Below are 20,685 nucleotides of genomic sequence, written 5' to 3'. Positions count from 1 at the left end.
TGTGGAAAAATGCGAACTTGTTGACTTTGGCAACAGGAATAGAAAAGCAGGATATTATTTGAAAGGAGAGGGATTGTAGAACTCTATAGTACAGAGGGCTCTGGGTGTCTCGGTACATGAATCACAAAATGTTGGTATGCAGGTGTAGCAAGTGATTAGAAGTGAAATGGATTGTTGGTGTTTAATGCAAGGGAAATCAAGTATAAAAGTGGGGAAGTGTTGCTTTAGCCCTACAGGGTCTTAGATCACATCTGGAGTACTGTGTACAGTTGTGGTCTCCTTACTTAAGAAAGATATAACTGCATTAGAAGCAGTTCAGAAGGTTCACTTGACTGATTCCTGGGATGAAGAGGTTATCTTATGAGGAAAGGTTGAGCCTATGCCCATTGAAGTTTAGAAAAATGGGAGGTGATCTTATTGAAACATATAAGATCACAGTTAAGATATGTCTGGGGAGCTCAGTCCCGTGATTTGCACATCCTGCTCTATGTGGGAATTCCTAGATGCTCCTGGCAGTCTGGATGACCATGTGTGCAGGAGGTGCCTCCGACTGGAACAACTCAAGCTCCGAGTTTTGGAGCTTGAGCTGCCGCTCAAGCTGGGAGCACTATGGTGCCTTCATGAGGCTGAGACGTTTGTGGATAGCACGTTTCAGGATGTGGTCACCCCACAGTTTAAGGAAATGCAAGCAGAGAGGGAATGGGTGACCACCAGACAGAAGAAGACCAGGCAGGTAGTGAGGGAACACCACCCCCCGCCCCCCACCCAGTGTATCTCGCTTGCAAACCATTTTTTGTGAGAGTGACAGTTCCTCTGTGGAGGCCAACCAGAGCAAAGGCCATGGCACTGAGGATAGTTCAGTTGCTCAGGGAGGGAGGAAGAAGTGTGGAAAGACAATAGTGGTAGGGGATTCGTTAGTGAGGCGCTTTTGCAGCCGTAGACGTGACTCCAGGATGGTATGTTGCCTCCCAGGTGCCAGGGTCATGGATGTTACGGAACGGCTGCAGGACATTCTGAAGGGGGTGGGTGAACAGCCAGAGGTGGTGGTCCATGTTGGGACCAATAACATAGGAAGAAAGAGAAATGGTGTCCTGCAAGCAGACTTTGGGGAGTTAGGTAGGAAATTGAAAAGAAGGACTTCAAAGGTAGTAATCTCCAGATTACTCCTGGTGCCACACAGTAGTGAGTATGGGAACAGAAGGAGAGAGCAGATGAATGTGTGGCTGGAGAGATGGTGCAGGAGGGAGGGCTTTAGATTCCTGGGGCATTGGGAACGTTTCTGGGAGAGGTGTGACCTGTACAAGTTGGACAGGTTACATCTTAACAGGAACAGGACCAACATCCTTGCGGGGAGGTTTGCCAATGCTGTTGGGTGGATTTAAACTAAATTGACAGGGGGATGGGATCCTGAAAAAATAGTTCAGAGGGGAGAGAAGCTGAGATGGAATTAGAAGTTAAAACACCAGTAAGTGAGTCTAGAAGGCAGAAGAAACATAGGCTAGATAAGAAAGAAGTAAGTTTAACAGGCTAAATGGAATATATATTAATGCAAGGAGCCTGAGGAATAAGACAGACAAGCTGAGGGCACAGATAGGCACGTGGGAGTATGATATCATAGATATGACCGAGACTTGGCTAAAAGGGCAGGATTGGCAGCTCAACATTCCTGATGATAGGGTGTTCAGACGGGATAGAGAGGGGGATAGAAGTGAAGGGGGGGTTGCAATATTGATCAAAGAATCAATTATAGCAGTGCGAAGGGATAATCTGTTGGAAGGATCATCAAATGAAGCCATATGGGTAGAAGTAAAAAACACAAAAGGGGCAAACACGCTGTTGGGTGTGTATGATAGGCCCCCAAACAGTCAGGGAGAGATAGAGGATCAAATATGTAATCAAATTTCAGAGAAGTGTAAGAATAATAGGGCAGTAATAGTAGGGGATTTTAGCTACCCAAATATTAACTGAGATAGTTTTGGGGTGCAAGGTAGGGAGGGAGCAAAATTCTAAAGTTGCATCCAGTAAAACTTTTTTAGTCAGTACCGTAGAAAGCTCAACCAGGGAGGAGGCAGTTCTGGACCTAATATTTGGAAATGAGCCCTGACAGGTGGAAAGCATATCAGTAGGGGAGCATTTTGGAGATAATGACCATAACTCAGTTAGATTTAGGATAGTTGTGGAAAAGGATACGGTTGGGCTGGGAATAAAAGCTCTAAACTGGGGAAAGGCTAATTTTACTAAGATGAGATGCGATTTGGCCCAAGTGGACTGGGAACAGCTACTTGCATATAAAACTGTGTCAGAGCAGTGGGAGGAATTCAAGGAGGAAATAGCGAGAGTACAGGGCAAGTATGTTCCCGTAAAGACAAAGCTAGGAGGGACCAAGTTCAGACAGCCCTGGGTGTAAAGGAACAAAAAGGTTAGGATTAAGAAAAAAAGAGAAGCTTATGGCAGATACCGAGAGCTCAATACGGCAGAGTCCTTAGAGTAGTATAAAAAGTGCAGAGGGGAGCTTAAAAAGGAAATTCGGAAAGCTAAGAGAGTGCATGAGAAAATATTGGTGGATAGAATAAGGAAAAACCAAAGGGGTTTTTTAAATATATAAAGAGCAAGAGAATAACTAGGCCAATTAGGGACTATAGAGGTGTAATCTGTGTGTGGACCCGGAAGACGTGGGTGCAGTCCTCAATGAATACTTTGCGTTGGTCTTCACAATGGAAAAGGATGACGCAGATATAGACATCAGGGTGGAGGACTGTGAAATATTAGAGGAAATTAACATAGTGAGAGAGGAGGTACTCGCAGGTTTAGTGGCCTTAAAAGTGGATAAATCCACAGGCCCAGATGAGATGTATCCCAGGCTGTTGAGGGAGGCAAGGGAAGAGATATCAGGGGCCTTGACAGTAATTTTCAAATCCTCTCTGGCCACAGGTGAGGTGACAGAGGACTGGAGGCTACTAATGTTGTCCCATTATTAAAAAAAGGAGGAAGGGATAGACCAGGAAATTACAGGCCAGTCAGTCTAACCTCAGTGGTGGGGAAGTTACTAGAAAGAATTCTGAGGGACAGAATATATCTGCACTTGGAGAGTCACGGACTAATCAGGGATAGTCGGCATGGATTTGTTAAAGGAAGGCCGTGTTTGACAAATTTGATCGAATTTTTTGAGGAGGTAACCAGGAGTGTTGATGAGGGTAATGCATTTGATGTGGCCTTCATGGACTTTAGCAAGGCTTTTGATAAGGGCCCTCATGGCAGACTGGTCAAGAAAGTAAGAGCCCATGGGATCCAAGGCAAAGTGGCATGTTGGATCCAAAATTGGCTTCGAGGCAGGAAGCAGAGGGTGGTGATAGAGGGATGTTTCTGTGACTGGAAGTCTGTTTCCAGTGGGGTTCCAGAGGGCTCAGTGCTGGGGCCCTTGCTATTTGTGGTGTACATAAATGATTTGGACTTAAATGTAGGGGGTATGACGAAGAAGTTCGCGGATGACATGAAGATTGATAGGGTGGTAAGTTGCAAGGAGGATAGCCGAAAACTGCAGGACGATATCAATGGACTGGTTAGGGAGGGCAGAGCAGTGGTAAATGGAATTCAACCTGGAAAAGTGTGAGGTAATGCACTTGGGGAGGGCTAACAAGGCAAGGGATTACACTATGAATGGTAGGACCCTGGAAAGATCAGATACTGAAGATTAGAGGGAGCTTGGTGTGCATATCCATAGATCTCTGAAGGTAGCAGGGCAGATAGATAAGGTGGTTAAGAAGGCATGTGGGATTCTTGCCTTTATTAGCCGAGGCATAGAATACAAGAGCAGGGAGGTTATGCTGGAACTGTACAAAATGCTGGTTAGGCCACAACTGGATTACTGCGTGCAGTTGCGGTCAGCACATTATGGGAAGGATGTGATTGCACTGGAGAGGGTGCAGAGGAGATTTACCTGGATGCTGCCTGGGCTGGAGGGTCTGAGCTATGAGGAAAAATTGGATAGGCTGGGGTTGTTTTCCTTGAAGCAACTAAGGTTGAGAGGGGACCTGATAGAGGTGTATAAGATTATGAGGGGCATAGATGGGGTTGATAGAAGGCAATTTTTCCATCTGTAGAGGGATTAATAACCAGGGGCCATAGATTTAAGGTAAGAGGTAGAAGGCTAAGAGGGGAGTTGAGGAGAAATGTTTTCACCCAGAGAGTGGTGGGAGTCTGGAACTCTCTGCCTGAAAGGGTGGTTGAGTCAGAAATTCTTGTAACATTTAAGAAGTATTTAGATATTCACTTGCATTGCCATATCCTCCAGGGCTATGAGCCAAGCGCTGGAAAATGGGATTAGCGTAGTCAAACCTTTGTTAACCAGCGCGGACACGATGGACCGAATGGCCTCCTGTGCTGCAGACATCTGAGTCTGTGGCGGGGCTTGACAGGGTAGATGCCGAGAGGATATTTCTTCTTGTGGGGGAGCCTAGAACTAGGAGACATAGTTTTACACCCCCACCAGGAACACAGTATAAAAATTAGGGGTCTGCCATTTAAGACTGAGATAAGGAGAATTTCTTTTTCTCTGAGGGTCTTTAGCCTGTAGAATTTCCAGAGAGCAGTGGAGGCCAGTCACTGAATATGTTCAAGGCTGAGTTGGACAAATGTTTTGGGGGCAAACAGGAAATGGAGGCCACAATCAGATCAGCCATGTTCTTATTGAATGGCAGAGAAGGCTCAGATGGCCAAATGGCCTACTCCAGCTCCTAATTCTTGTGTTCAAGGCAGTACTGAGGGAGTGCTGTACTGTCAAAGGTGGTGTATTTCAAATGAGACTTTAAAGCTCCTCAAGTAGATGTAAAATATCCCAACTCTCTTTTGTGCAAGAGTTTTCCCTGTGCCCTGGATATGATCAACCAAAATTACTAAAATAGATTATCTTGTCATCATTATTTTGCAGTTTCTGGGAGCTTCATGTATGCAAGTTGGCTGCAACATTTTCTTCATTACTACAGTGACTACACTGCAAAAGTATATATTTTTTAATTCAGTCATGGGATGTGGGCTTCGCTGGCTGGGCCAGCATTTATTGTCCATCCCTAGTTGCTCTTGAGAAGGTGGTGGTGAGCTGCCTTCTTGAACCGCTGCAGCCATGTGGTGTAGGTACACCCACAGTGCTGTTAGGAAAGGAGTTCCGGGATTTTAACCCAGCGACAGTGAAGGAACGGCGATATACTTCCAAGTCAGGATAGTGAGTAACATGGAGGGGAACTTCCAGTTGTTGGTGTTCCCATCTATCTGCTGCCCTTGTCTTTCTAGATGATAGTGATCGTGGGTTTGGAAAGTGCTGTCGAAATGGGGAGTATTCCATCACACCCTTGACTTGTGCCTTGTAGATGGTAGACAGGCTGTGAAGTGTTTTGGAATATCCAGAATCTGTGAAAGATGCTAAATGCATAAGCCTTTTTTTAATGATAGCTGTTCTCTCACACAATGGGCGGAATTTTCCGTGCCTGCTGGCGTCGGATGTGAACGGACAGTATGGTACGATCGGTTTTGTGATGATGGGGAACCAGTCCGCTCAGCCTGCCAACAATGGAAAGCCTTTCCCACCATTGGACGTCAGGAACCTCATTGTAATACATCAGCATATCAACATCAGGCCAGCCCGCTGGAATCATCCGTCCACATCAGCGGGAAAGCACGCTGACTTGTTTCACAATAGCATATAAAAGGCGTGCACTTGGCAGCCTGCACTTTGAGGGGAACTCGGAGCTAAGTACACAGTACACAGTAACATTGTTCAGTGCTCGTCAGGGTCACTTGTTGGACTTCAAGCTTCAGGGACATTGGAGGGTTGGGGTTAAGGGCAGCCCTGCCGTTGAGGCAACTTGTGGAAGGGGGGGGTTTAAGGGCAGCCCTGCCGTTGAGGCGACTGGTGGCGGGGTGGGGGGTAAGGGCAGCCCTGCTGTTGAATATAGCGCAGAAGCATTTTGAGGTGGGGGCTAGGGTGGGTGAGGCAAGTAGCTAGTCCCCTCCATGGTTCAAGCTAATAGCATAGCCACGCAGTTCACTTATCTCTGGCCATTCAAGTGGTGGCCAGCACTCTCCGGGAAGTGGTAAGGTGCCGTCACACTGAACTAGGACAGCTTCTTAGTACACCCATGCTAACCACGTGTCTCTCCCTTTCATCCTGCAGGAGGAGTACATCAGGATCATGGAGCCTGGTGAACTACCTGTTTGCCTAATGGCCTACAGAACGCAAAGACAATGAAGGAAAGAACGATTGAGGTTCCTGGCTGTGCAGAGGCAGCAGCAGCAACCTCAGGAAGAAGATGCGGCTGGGGCTCCCGCATATGCCACCCAAGAGCACAGCTAGCTGTCGCAGGCCGGCACCTAACGACACCCAGGGTCTATAGGGACCACCTTTCATTCCTGCAGATGACCGAGAACCAGTGTCACTGAAGACTGCGCATGTCTAGGGAACTGGTCAGTCACATCTGCCAGCTACTGCAGAATTTGGTGGAAGGGGGACATGGAGGGCATCCACTGCCAGTGGCCATGAAAGTCACTGTGGCACTCAATTTCTATGCCAGTGGCTCCTTCAGGGCTCCACAGGTGACCTCTGTGGATCTCACAAGCCTCCATCCACAAATGAAACCATGAGGTCACAGATACCATCATTGCAAGGGCACACAACTTTGCGCGTTTCACCTGGGACCAGGACAGCCAGGATGCAACAGCGATTGGATTCGCCCAGATCTCAAGATTCCCACAGGTGCAGGGTGCGACCGACTGCACTCATGTGGTGCTCAGATCTCCTTCGCAACACACGGTGGTCTGCCATAAGGGGTTCCGTTCGTTGAATGTACAGCTGGTGTGCGACCACCAGCAACACATTCTGCAGGTGCACGCACGGTTTCCAGGGAGTGTGCATGACACCTACATCCTCAGTCGGTCACAGATCTCTTCCAGTGTCCACAGAAGGTACTGGGATGGATCCTCGGGGCAAGGGCTACCCACAGAGGCCGTGTCTGATGACATTTGTGCGGCAGCCTCAGACTGCAGCAGAGCAAAGGTATAATGAGGCTCATGCTACAGCTCACAACTTGGTGGAGCAGACCCATCAGGATGCTGAAGATGAGGTCCGGTTTCTGGACCAGTCTGGTGGAGCCCTGCAATACAGTCTGCAGAGGGTGTCATGCATCGTCGTCGTCTGCCAAACCCTTTACCATCTGGCACTCCATTGGGGAGACGAGCTGACTGAGGAAGAGATGGAGGAGCTGCACGTCTCCTCTAACGAGGAGAACGCCGACAGGGATGAGGGTGAGGAGGCCCTCGGAGGCGACACTGACAAGAATGAGGCCGTCATACTGTCTAGATGAGGCAGGCACACTCGGAAGGCTCTCATGGCTGCTAGATTTGTGGAGGATGATGATGACATGCAGTGAGGTGACCCCATTGATCCTCACATCGCATCTTTGAATATTTGACTCCAGCCTGGCTTATGGCAGCGCACATACCCTCTGTGAGAATGCTCCTATCATGGAGATGCAGTGGAGGCCCTAATAGTCACTCAGTTGAAGGAGGAGGATGATGATGATATGCAGCGAGGACACTCCATAAATCTTCACATAGCCCCTGAGAATGTGTGACTCCTGTCTGGCCAAGGGCAACATGCTTGCGCTCTGTGATCAGGGTCATATCATGGAGGCACAGCCATGAAACTTTAGAAGCATCTGATCCTTTGTCTGCCTTCAGCACCTGAGCCCTTCAGGAGCACAGCATCAGTGGTCACAGATGCTGAAGAGATGGGAGCCGGCCCATCCTTAAAGGTGCTGAAAGTGAGAGAATTCTGTGGTGCCTGCCCACTACATTCTGGAAGCAATGACAGGCACCACCAAATTGCAGTGTGTTTCCAGGGAGCGTGAGGCCAGACCATCGCTTTGTTCTGAAAGCTGCATAGAACACAGGGAAGAGGCCCTGGATTGAGACACCTGCCTTTTATCTTGTGCAGAAAGGTTTCACATCTGAGTGCAAGAACACTGCTCATCAGAACAAGGAACCAGAGGCAGGGAGACATTCTTGGGAGTTTATTGACAATAGTGAACAGTATGTACAAGTGATTAACACCCATGCCCAGGCTGTGCAACTAATTCTCCTTAACTTTCCTAACCCTGCAGCCATTTCTTGGTGCTCCCCAGACATCCACAGCGGAGGTGGAGGCAGCCTGCTGATTGCGACACCCTGTCTGTGATGACCTTGACGAGCATCCTCTGGAGGTCCGAGACTTGGAGGGCCCCGGCCAGTTTTCGGAGTCCTGCTGTGTGGCAGTGGCACCCTCCTCAGCCTGTGGAGCTGGAGCTGCTGAGGTGACAGGAAGAGGGAGCCAGATGGGCTGGACACTCTCGGAGTCACCTGGATTAATGGGGCTGGAGTGTGCACCTGCTGATCCTCCTCCTTATGGGTGCCCAGGGGCCCCTGTCTGACTCCTTGAGGAGCAGGGGTAGCTGGAGTGAGATCGAACTGCCCAGCACTCCTCTCACATACACACTGTTGGAGGCTAACTATGGCATCAGCGATGGAGTTGAGTCCGCGCAGCAGTTCAGGAGCGAAGTCCTGAACCAAGGTCACCATGGCGGCCACCATCCTACCAGTGTTGACCTCAGTGCGTTGGCATGCCGGAGCTATCACCTCAGAGTGAAGGTGGACAGACTGCGCCATCGTGCCTTGCAATCTGAGGAGTGCAGCGGACATCCTTTGCTGATGTTCCTGAACTTGCCTTTGCAGCTCCAGCAACTGTGACATGACTGAGTCCAGAGGCTTGTCATCAGACTTGGACTCAGCAAAGTCTGGCCTCCAGCAGCCCTACAGGCGCCAGAAACTTTGGATGTCCCTGCTTGCACCTGCTGTGGATCAGACGGTGCATTGTGCCATTGAGTCATAGAGTCATGACTCACCAGATTGTGATCCCGGGACTATTATGAAGCTAGGTTTCACCAAGGTGTGTGTCTCTGCGCTGGTGGAGGGTGTGGGTGAGTGCTGTAACGGATGTCTCCAGAATCCTCTTCAAAGATTTCATTGGGGCTTGATTGGAGGCCCAGGGTCGTGGGTTCCGTCAGCTGTTTGGCAGATGTGCCTGCGAAAGCAAGGAGAAATAATTAGCGCATGGCAGTGGCCTGTGAAACAGGATACATCACACAGCATGGTTGTCTAATGGATGTTGCACTGTTGGAGCCTCGCTTGGTAGAGCATCGCTAACCTCACCGTCAGCTCAGGACTGGTCCAGATCCTCGCTGGCCAGCTGGATGGCTCTGCTTTCAAAGTCAGTGAGGACCTTAATTTTGGGCATTCCGCCACCAGCCTGGACCTCTCTCCCTTGTGTGCCAGCTTGTCCTGCATGAATAGAGAAGGAGAAAGTGTAAGCAGGGCACCTGCCAGACCAGATGGTAAGTATGCATGGCCTGTGTGGGTGGTGAGTGGTCCCATGGACAGGATGAGGACAATGACAGTGAGTGTGAGAGAGTGAATGGTGATTTTCCTTGAACCGGCAGTAAATGAGGGCCCTGTGGATGTGTGATGGGTTTATGAATGTGTGAATTGAGAGTGAAGAGAAGAGTGACTTACCCTGGTGGAACGGAGGAAATCATTCATCCTCTTACAGCACTGGGTGCCTGTCCTCTTTTGAAGAGCGTTGGCGCTGACCACTGCTGCCACCGCCTCCCCAAGCCAGGTTGCAACGGCAGAGTGATGGTGGGTGGGCAAATGAGAGCTCGCCTGCCATGGAAATGGCATGTTCCTGGGACTACATAAATAATGTGGTGGGTTTGGGACGATAACGGCATGAAAACCCGCCATCGTGGCCAGCGGGTAAAACATCATTTCGCCTGCACACTACCATAATTAGTGCAAATCTGGGACAATTCCGCCCAATGTTGCTCCTATTTCAATGGTGCTAAAATCTGCTGTTTTCATGCATGCTATGCATCATTTTAACAATAACCATGGAAGTTAAGAACTCATAATGATAAAAAAAACTGCAGACCTTGCTCTTTGTCTTACCATTTTACTGACAACTTACAGAATTTGAAATACACTTCATAAATCATGCAAATATGAATATTAATATCACATGGCTATTGAGTGTCTGATGCTTTGCTATTAGCTAAAATTAAATTAGCCACATCAGGATTCCTAATGACTCACATATGGCTATGCAATTGGACAACAATATTATACATGACTAATGCATTCTGCATGGTAACATTTAGTGCCTTCTAAAGTGATCTGGTAGAATTTTCAGTTGTACAATCTCGAGAAGAAGGTCCAAGCATCATCTTAGAGCAACTAGAGATGGGCAATATATCCGGAGAACAAAAATGTTTTTCTCTGATAACATTTCCTCCAAGGGCTATGCTCCCTGCAGCTGGATTATCGATCTGTTTAGCATTGATATTGGTTAAGTGGCTCACTAATTGCTGAAAAACGTTAAATAATCAGAATTGCAGGTGCACAGAGATTAACTGCTATTTTTTTCACTTAGAAGAAAATTCAATTTTCAACATCCACAAATAACCAAGAATTTTGAATAAAAATATGTTTTTCTCTCATTTTTATAGAAAGAGGAATATTGGTGTGATGGTTATTTGGCTATTATCATTTAGGACACTTTGATGGAGCCATGATAGAATATGATATAGGGAACTAATAAGCAAGCCATTGTGAATACATGTTTGCTTGAGTGCTGCTTGTATAACTGGGAATCACATGGTTAAATTATGTTTGCTCAACAAGTTTAAGGTTACTTGATTAACAGAATTAACTGCTTTGAATATATAGAGTTGTCGAAGTGAGGAAACAGTTTGACTGTCCAATTAGAAGAAAACTGTGGTACCTGTACTACTAGTACTACTCCTCCTTCTGTTCTCTAACCAAAGACAGGTCTGAACCCAACGTCATGACCACCACGAGTAGGGCAAGGAGGCAGGTCCCAAATCCACTCCAGCCACAATAGGAATGAAACCCCATATTGTTATGCTTGTTGGTCTTGTCCTCACTTCATTACAAAGACAAATGCTAACACCAAATCTAGATATAAAATATCAAAGAAATGCCAGCATTGAAAAATGCCTGATTGCCCTTATGCAAACCTGTCCTGTATGTTTGTTTTACTGTGCAAACCTGTCCTGTATGTTTGTTTTACTGTGCAAACCTGTCCTGTATGTTTGTTTTACTGTGCAAACCTGTCCTGTATGTTTGTTTTACTGTGCAAACCTGTCCTGTATGTTTGTTTTACTCTGCTGGTGCTCCTGCAAAGTGTTTCTCCAGGGATTATAACTTGGGAGTCAGCAAGCTCTATTTCCATTGATACTTCAAATGGCCTTGGAGGATGATCTTGAGCAGCTCTAGGCTGGCTGATTAGTACCAGTAACAACACTGAAGGACTATCTGGTGAGGGGGCAGCTTCTTTCAGGCTGCCAAGGCCACTCCCTCTTTCAACAAACCTCAAAGTCAAGATTGTACTTGTCTGAGCTCTTATGCTAGCGGTATGTCCTGTCATAGTAGCTACCTGAAATTCCTTCAAAGCAATTTATAATCAACAAGCAGTATATATACTGTGCGCTGCTTATGTTGGTAGTAACTGGCATGGATATTCCGCACCCCAAGCACTCGTTTTGTGTGTTGCCATTTCTAGGCCATTGCCTTTACAACTTGAGTTGATTGACATCTCCCAGTCTCTGTCAAAATTCAAACCTCACATTATAACCACTTTGGCTTTGCTACATGCTTTATTCATGCATCCCACTACTTCATCACCGACATCAGGAAGTCAATAGACAATTCTCACCAAAATTTTGTATCCTTTGTTGTTTGTTAATTTTACCTAGATTGTTAGTTATAGCTATTACATTGTATCATTTGAGTTAAATGTGCATCTAATTCACTAGTTCTGCATGCTACGTGCATTTGTGTCGCAAATTCTAATTCGATTAATGATCTCACCCTACCCGTATGATCTAATGAGATTTTTTCTCAAAGTTCTTAACTTACTCTAATTTTTCAACCTTTCTGTTTTATTATCAGGAGTATTATTAATTCTTATACTATTATCTGAACTTGGATTATTCATATTTTATTTTGCATTCTGGCCTTTACATGCAATCCTTTTTTCAGCTTTAGTGTATTATAAATTTTACAATTATTTCTAGATGAATCCTACATCCCCAAAGCCCTTTCTGTAGTCCTATATTTTCTTTCACCAATTTATCCTTTCAACTAGGACCTTGGTTGCAAGTCAATTCTAGTGATAGAGGTCCTTCCTAACCCAGTACTGGTGTTAATGTTCCCTGAAATGGAACCCTCGTTTCCATTCCATGATCATTTTCCTAACCTGTTTGGTCCCATGCCAGTTAGCACCACTCACTGCGATTTTCAGTGGCTGCAAATGATCTACATGTGGGACTTTTATTTTGACATTTTAACTGCTGTTACGTAAGCTTCAAACCCTCGCCTTTGAATCAGAGGGTTGTGGATTCATGTCCCACTCCCGGAAACCAAGAACTGTGATTGTACTCGAAAAGAGTTGCAATCTGTGACTGTTGATAACTCAAAAGAGTATCATCGCTGCAGTAAAACCAGACATAAATAAACAAATTATAGAGGGTACTGACCTAGGTTGTCGGTAAAATATTTCAAAGATGAATATTCTAATCGTCATGGGGAAAATGTTCCTACAGTTTTTTTGGATTATAATGGAGGACCTTATGAATGTTATTTCCACAGCATGGCAGGAGGTTCCAGGTAAACAACGCATGATTTATTTCTTGAAGCAAATGTCGATTTTTAAAAATATATAAGCAATTATGAAAATAAATTTATTCATAAAATTCTATCTTATGGGATTTTGTTTTTTCGTGATTATACTGTTCATGTTTACAGTGCAAAAGAGAGAGAGTTCTGGTGCATTAAAATTCGATATGTGAAACTGTAACAATAGAATCCTTTCTGCTTTGGATTATTCATTAAAATAAGGAGCTAATAACTAAAAAAGCTTGGAGACATGATATGAAATAAATCACTCCTAGGTTGATTAGGTTTAATCTGGCCTGAGGAAATAATAATTTGCATTCATATAGCGCCTTTAAAGTAATAAACTGTCGCAAGACCTTTTACAGGTTTTACCAAGCAAAGTTTGACATCAAGCCACATAATGAGACTTTAGGCCAGATGACTAAGATCTTGATCAGAAGCCTAGGCTTTAAGGAGCATCTTGAAAGAGGAAACAGATGTAGAAAGGCAGAGAGATTTAGGGAGGGAATTCCAGAGTGTAGGGCCTTGGCAGTTGTAGGCATGGGCACTAAAGGTGGAACAATTAGATTGAGAACGTCCAAGAGGCCAGAACTTGGGGAGTGCAGAGATCTTGGAGGATTATATGGCTGGAGGAGATTCCAGAAAGTGAGGAATGAGGCCATGTTAGGATTTGAAAACAAGGATGAGAATTTTAAAATCAAAATGCTACTTAACTGGGAGCTAATGTAGGTCAGGAGGTACTGGGGAGATGAGTGAGCAGGACTTGGTGTGAGTTAGAAGAGTTCTGAATAACCTCAAGTTTGCAGAGGGTAAAACTAGGGAGGCCAGGCAGAGGTGCAACACAATAGCCAAGTCTAAAGGCACGAATGAGGGTTTCAGCAACACAAAAGCTGAGGCAATGGCTGACTCTAGTGAATTTATGATGTTCAATATATGTGGCCTTAGTAATGGTGCAAATATCAATGTAACAGCAATGTTACAAAAAGTCTGGTTCAGCATCATACTGTTGCCAGAGAGTGGGATGAAGTCAGTGGGTAGGGGATGGAGTTGTGACAGGGCCCAAAGACGATGGCAAAAATAAAGCAAAAATTTAGATTGTGTACATGGGGGAGAAAGATAATTAAAAAGGTTAGGTGTGGGATTTCCTTGGTGGTAATTATGTAATTGTAGATAGGCCCTACAGATTGAAAATGTTGGTCTAGTAAAGAACAACAGCAATTTGTATTTACATAACCCCTTTACCATAGAGAAAAAGCACAGAACATGTCACAGAGGCACAAACAAAAATGGACACCGGTTAAAAACGGAGATATTATGTTGGGAAATTGAACAAGTAGATTTAAAGAGTGCCTCAAAGGAGAAGAGCAACATGGAAAGGTATAAGTATTTAGGGAGGGAATTACAGAGCATAGGGTCAATGTATCTAGATGCATGGCTGCTAATGATGGGGCAAAAAGGAAATATTTACAAGGTCAAAGTCAGGAACATAAAAATCAGAGAGTGGGGGAGATTATTGGGCTGAAAGAAATTGGAGAGATGGACAGGTGGTGAAAAGGCCATGAAGGAATTTAACCATGAGGATGAGATGTTGGGTGAAGTGGGAGCCAATGTAGACTATTGAGGACAGAGGTAGAGAATTGAGTGAGACTTGGTGAAAGATAGTTTATAGTCAGCACAATTTTCAATGAACTGAAATGAATGGAAGGTAGAGGATAGGAATCCGACTAGGAGAGCATTGCAATAGTTGTGACTGGAGGTGGCAGGCATGGATGAGATTTTCAGCGGCAGATAGTCTGAGGGAGGTTGCGGATGTGGAAATCGGCAATCTTTGGAGAGGAAGTGGAGTCAGACACTCAGCTCAGGGTCAGATAGGATACCCAAATTGCAGAGAGCCTGATTCAGCCTGACCTATGACCAGGTATGGAGATGAAATCAGCGGCATGGGTATGGCGTGTGTAATGAGGGTAGAAAGTACAATTACTTTCGTCTTCCAGATGTTTTGCTAGACAAAACTGTGGCTCAAGCAAAAATAGCTATCTGATATTTACCCCCTTATTTCTTAAGTACAAGTTATGACAAAGGCTTTGGAGAGGGGATAAAAAAAACCCCACAAGAAAGTAACCTAGTAATGATTCCAGCCAGTTAAATGATTTTCCTCTTTATGAGCAGTGCAGCTAAAAGGGATCATACCCACACAATGGTAAACAGTTTCAGATAACAACATAATTATACTCCAGAAACTTATTCTTAAAAGTTCAGGCTGAAATATTACAGAAAACAAAACTCAGATGAAAAATATTAGTAAATAAAAGAGGCCTACAATGAACCCAATAATGGTCTAAAAATGAAACTACTGCACATTATCTACATTGTAGGAATATTTAAGATTTTGAATTTCAATAAAAACCAAGGTCTTGGATGGTTGCAAATTTTCTGCATGCAACACCATTTTTGAATGCACTTGTACCCAAAATGGGGAAGTATTACGTACTGCATGGAAAATCAGCACTGCATTCCAGGCATCATCTCCTTAACCCCCTTACCTTACAAAAAAAATTCTATATTTACATTTATATGTGTACCATCTACTAGATACACTGCAGAAACTCACCAAGGCTCCATAGGCAGCACCTTCCAAACCCACAACCACTACTATCTAGAAGGACAAGGGCAGCAGATACATGGGAACACCACCACCTGGAAGTACCCCTTAAAGTCACTCATCATCTTGACTTGGAAATATATCGCCGTTCCTTCACTGTTGCTGGGTCAAAATCCTGGAACTTCCTTCCTAACAGCATTGTAGGTATACCTACACCACATGGACTGCAGTGGTTCAAGAAGGCAGATCACCACTATATTCTCAAGGGCAACTAGGGATGGGCAATAAATGCTGGCCCAGCCAGTGAAGCCCATGTCCTGTGAATGAATTAAAAAAATAGCACCAACCTGATTTTCCACCCATTTAAATTGTTGCAGAGACAGGAAATTTTGAATCTCAAATTTTAGGTGTATAAAATATCATCTGGTGTGATGAAGATAAAATATTTCCTTTATGATTGAAATAATATTGAAAAATTCAACAAAAAGCAGAAGCAAATTAAATATATTTTTAAGTGTTTACTTTTAGAACATTGTGATGGTATGGACCTTTAGCACCAACAGGGCTTTTATTTTGACAGATCTGTAACTACTAATTTCATAGACACATCCACTTCAAAACGTTCGGGGGCTAACAAACAGACAGGCACCAGAAACGTGACGGGATCAAGGCATACAGGGGGTGGATGGCGAGGTCTGTGAGGTCAAAGTGTGTTTAGCTGAAGTTGGGTTTGTGAATATTTGTTGGGACAGAGGGAATGAGAACTCCTCGGTAGTTTTAACACAACCTTGACGTTGAATTAATTGCCACTTGGTGTGAGGAGTAGAACAGTAATCCCGTCTTCAACATTGACATTCTTCACAGTGATGAATACAAAAGGATAACATATCAAAAAAAGACAATAAGATACAAATGCAGGTAACAGGCTAGAGATAGTATATAGTACGTTTCTGTTGTTATGCAAGACATGGTTGTCCTTGCAACCCACTTTGTCATATCCATTTGAATAGCCTATTACATAATTACATGTCATTTATGTTATTACACATGTACTGCTGCTAATCTGGTGATTTTACATCTCTGTGCCACAACCTAGGATATAAATTAATGGCAGGACTTTCAAGGTTTTATTTTGAGTAGGACAGAAGTCAGTGATTATAAATCAACATTTATTTTCCTATGGATCTAACACTTGATTGAATTTCCCCTGCACTCTGGAGGTGAGTTATTGCAGCTGTTATCAGTCTTAGCTCCAATCTGTTGGAAACTGAATTAAAACATCCAAAACTCGTTTCACTTGCATTCAATCATTGTGCAAGGAAACAAAGTTTGTATTTACATTAGTCTGGATTATTTACAAACTACCAGGGGTGAAGGGAACAGTGCCAGCACACTCGATTTTGCCAGTGAATTATTTCTAATATATTGTTGACAGCTTTTGAAACGTTATCTAAATTTGGACTTTATTGGCATCCAATTCCAGTTCCATTCGCGACTCCTCAGATAATGAAGCCAACATGCGGCAAGACCTGGACAACATTCAGATTTGGGCTTACTTGTGTGGGCAAGTAACATTCATACCACACAAATGTCGGGCAATGACCACCTCCAACAAGAGAAAACCTAACCATCCCCCCTTTGACATTTAACAGCCTGCCAGTGATTTGGCGCGTTTCCTGCGGATGATATGGGGTGATAACACGTCATTGTGGCCGGCAGGAAAAATGCCGGTTTTTACACCTCTCGCATTTAGTCCAATGCAGGGAAAATCCTGGCCAAAGATTTTACATTATCTATGGAGAGTTTGCTGAGAGGAAGCAGACCTTTGAGGAACTGAGACTTCCAAATAACAGCACTTCACAGGTGAAGATGTGCTGAATGAGTATGTTTCTCAGTTGTCAGGCAGCCATTGCCACCATACCTTTGCTTCTTGTTCTTTATTGGCAGGGTCCAATTATCAACAATGCAATTATCAGGCTCTTCAGAATCCTCTGGGACTCTACCATTCATCCTTTCCTAATTGTAAAGTTGTGAGTCATGCAACATACTATCACAATTTGTGAGAAAAGGCTGGTCAAGGCACCCACAAACACAAGAATCTTTCTTTCCTTTGAACATTCCAATGGTTTGCTCTTCTTAACAATCTTCAGGTATGGTTCATTGCAGAACAGGCAGTTTCCATGAGCAATGTTTTGCAGAGAGGAGCGCATCATATCATAAGCATACCCCTTATTTCTGGTGTCCTGGGTAGGGGAAGAGAGATAAACTGAAACCCCCTAATTCCCTTTCCTTGCTGTCTGTACTGAGTGTGTTTTTTTTTTGGAAAAGTAGATGTGTGTGCTTCTAAGGTCTCTTTTGCACGTGGTCAATTAGAAAAAAACGGCAGCAAACTTTTGCGGGTTTAAATAAAGAGGATTATTTATTCACATGGAAAATCTGGACACTACACCATTTACACACCATATGTGTTAAACCAAAAGAATAGTCAACAGTTTATGTGTTTGGCTTGTTGCAGGAGAGCCATCATTGTGGGTCCAGTAAAGAAAGGAGTCCTTTTCCACACTTGCATTGTTGTTCAGATGGGTTCAAATAGCTGAAGTCAGTTATCTGGATTGTCGCAGGATTCTCTCAAAGAGATGACTGTTCAACAGGTCACAAAGCTAGGCATTTGTGGTTTAACATTCAGCAGGTCAATTTTTTTTGCAGTTGGGCTTGGAGTTTTGGAATCAGGTTGCAAGGCTCTTTTAGGATGTATGGCATCCAGGTCCTTAAAGGCAAAGATGAGACAGCCTTTTGTTGCAGCTACTATCTCTCTCAGTGTTCTTCTACAGACTGCACAGGTCTTTCCGGCTCTTCAGATGAAAACTCCCAGTCGGTTTCAGTCACATGACCTATACTGGTATTGCCCACCTGGACGGCCATTGCTATACAATGGAGAAAATGGATGAGTTCTTCACACTTGCTCAGGATGAATTGGCTTCAGACCATTTTAGGGTTTCAACTCGGAGACTTGGAATCTGGACTTGCGTTTTGGGTAGATCCCCAAACAATTGCAAGTGCGAATTCTACGGATAGTATTCATCTTGAAATGTCCGTTCCAGCGGGAGGCCCCATCCAAGGTGATACAATAGGAACTTTCTGGAAGCTTCAGATAGCCTGTGTTGAAGTTGCAAAGGTCACCTGATCTTTGGCAGCCATATTAACAGTTCATCAGCATCCATTTTAAATAAAATTTCAGTCCCAGAAACTTCTATGCAAACACAGACCATATTTAAAATTAGGAATATGCCATGCCTTTACTGGGAATAACACTGGGGTGTATAACAATGCTTCACTTATAAAATTGACATCCTTGTTTTCAAATTTGTCCATGCCCTCACCCCTTCCTAGCTCTGTAACCTCTTCCAGTGCCACAGGCTTCCAAAATATCTGCTCCATTAATTCTGGTCTCTTGAGAATCTTCAATTTAATTGCTCCACCATTGATGGCCATGCCTTCAGCTGTCTAGACCCTAATCTTTGGAATTCCCTTCTAAGCCTCTTCCCTCTATCCCCTCTTTCCTTGTTTCACAGAGAGTGAAATTAGCTCTGCTCTTGGCATCTGATTATCTAATTTTCATCTATGTGTTGTGTGTGGGCAATTCTTTATGCTAAGCACAATAAAAGGAAATTCTTCGTCAAATAGCATATCCCATTACAGAATAGTTACTCCAGCCATGGAAAAGGTGCATGATTCGCCAGGATGATATGAAAAAGAGACTTGAAAATTTAGGGTGGTACTCAACTGAAATAGGTTCTCAAAGATTTGAAAGAGGAAATTTCCATTTGCCAGTAAATTAGTGACAAGAGAACAGGACCAGATTTCGTGGTCAGTAGCAAAGTGATAGTGCTGGCTGCTAGATCTCGAAGAAAGCTGGCTCCAAAGACCTAGCAATGTGTGTGTCCTGGATTTGGCCCTTCTCAATATCAGATCTGGTGCCAGACCAAGGAGACCCCATGGCATTGAACAACAGTGCTAGGAGAATCAGTCAATCACATTGAAGTATTCTCACTGACAGCAAACTAGGAAGTAGAATGCACTATAATTATCCCCTTTCTTATATTTCACCCTCTGCAAAAAAAATAAACTTGTGTAATTAAGTGATGGGGGAGGCACACATGAAATTAAGTTAGAAGCAACAATATCGTAAACTCTTCGAAAATTAATTTTAAAACGTGCAATTTTTTTTTTTTATCGTAACGAAGAAATTTGACATGTGTAGTTAGTTTCCCAGGGCCATTGAGAAGGCTGTTCAGCAGGTTGGTTACGTCATTAAAAAGCCCTGGGTCACAATTTTCCGGCTGACGTGCCCGCGCGCGTCAGCGCTTAGAGTGTTGCGCGCTGACGTCAGCGGGCACGCTCAGCAGCTCAGAGGCGGTTGCTCTTTAACGACATCTGCTCAAAAAAGGGAACTACTTGCTTATAGTACTGGAACAGCTCAGCATGAGAAAGCTTAAAGTGTTAAAAAGTAATGTCTCAGCGTTTGTAGGTTAGAATGTAGCTTCTGTGTAGGAATGGAGGTTTATTGGTTACCCCTCTCAATCTTGCTGTTTAAAACAGTGTAGCTTTTGGTTTGGATACAAAAAGCAAAGTAAATATTTCTGCCTGCTATTTTTTTTTTATAGCTTTTTTTTTTGGGTTGTTGGAAAATAGCAAACTGAGGTCGTAGTGTCACACACATGCTTATTTTTAGAGAAGTCATGAGAGTTGTTGCTGTCCCATGTGTTACTGAATGTAGCTTGACAATGTGAGAACTTGTTTTTTTTTAAAAAACATCATGAGGAGATTTTAACTTCTGCCCACTGGGGAAATGGGGCAGTAGCGGAATTGAAGTGGAGGTCGTGCCCTCACTACCCCACTTCTGATTTCCCCACCACTCCCCCTCCCCCCCCCCATCCATCAATTTATTCCGGAGGCTTCTGTTGGACAGCTCAGGTGCCTTGCTTGCTACAGGGTGGGAGAATCACTGACCTATGCAAATTGAACTCCTATGATCTGTGTAGATCCCAACAAAAAGCTACTGCGGATGCTGGAAATCCAAAACAAAAACAGAATTACCTGGAAAAACTCAGCAGGTCTGGCAGCATCGGTGGTCTCCGCCGATGCTGCCAGACCTGCTGAGTTTTTCCAGGTAATTCTGTTTTTGTTTTGTGTAGATCCCAATGCCATTTTAATCGGCTATTGGGTGGAGTCTGCACCATTAGTGATCCACTCACTAGAACCTGCCGGTGCAGCAGGAGAGTCCTGAAAGTAATGTGCTAAAATGA

At 44.3% G+C, this 20,685-nt stretch overlaps 1 protein-coding gene across 2 annotated transcripts in view; it reads left to right on the top strand.

Annotated features, from left to right (window-relative positions):
* Positions 1-20,685, top strand: part of bco2a (beta-carotene oxygenase 2a) — a 73,223-nt gene that overhangs the window by 25,773 nt on the left and 26,765 nt on the right. The window contains exon 1 of one of the 2 annotated variants that reach the window (XM_078533026.1): positions 12,488-12,768. The exons of the other annotated variant lie outside the window; for it this stretch is intronic. Within the exon in view, the coding sequence (XP_078389152.1) occupies positions 12,666-12,768 (103 nt within the window). The 5' untranslated portion in view covers positions 12,488-12,665. Of the gene's footprint in view, positions 1-12,487; positions 12,769-20,685 lie in introns of those variants that run through there. 2 annotated transcript variants of the gene reach the window in all.

The sequence above is a fragment of the Cetorhinus maximus genome, chromosome 2 (assembly GCF_964194155.1).
Source record: "Cetorhinus maximus chromosome 2, sCetMax3.hap1.1, whole genome shotgun sequence".
Taxonomy (NCBI): domain Eukaryota; kingdom Metazoa; phylum Chordata; class Chondrichthyes; order Lamniformes; family Cetorhinidae; genus Cetorhinus; species Cetorhinus maximus.
The sequence above is the reverse complement of the archived record's forward strand: the minus strand, read 5'-3'. Positions and strand labels throughout refer to the sequence as shown.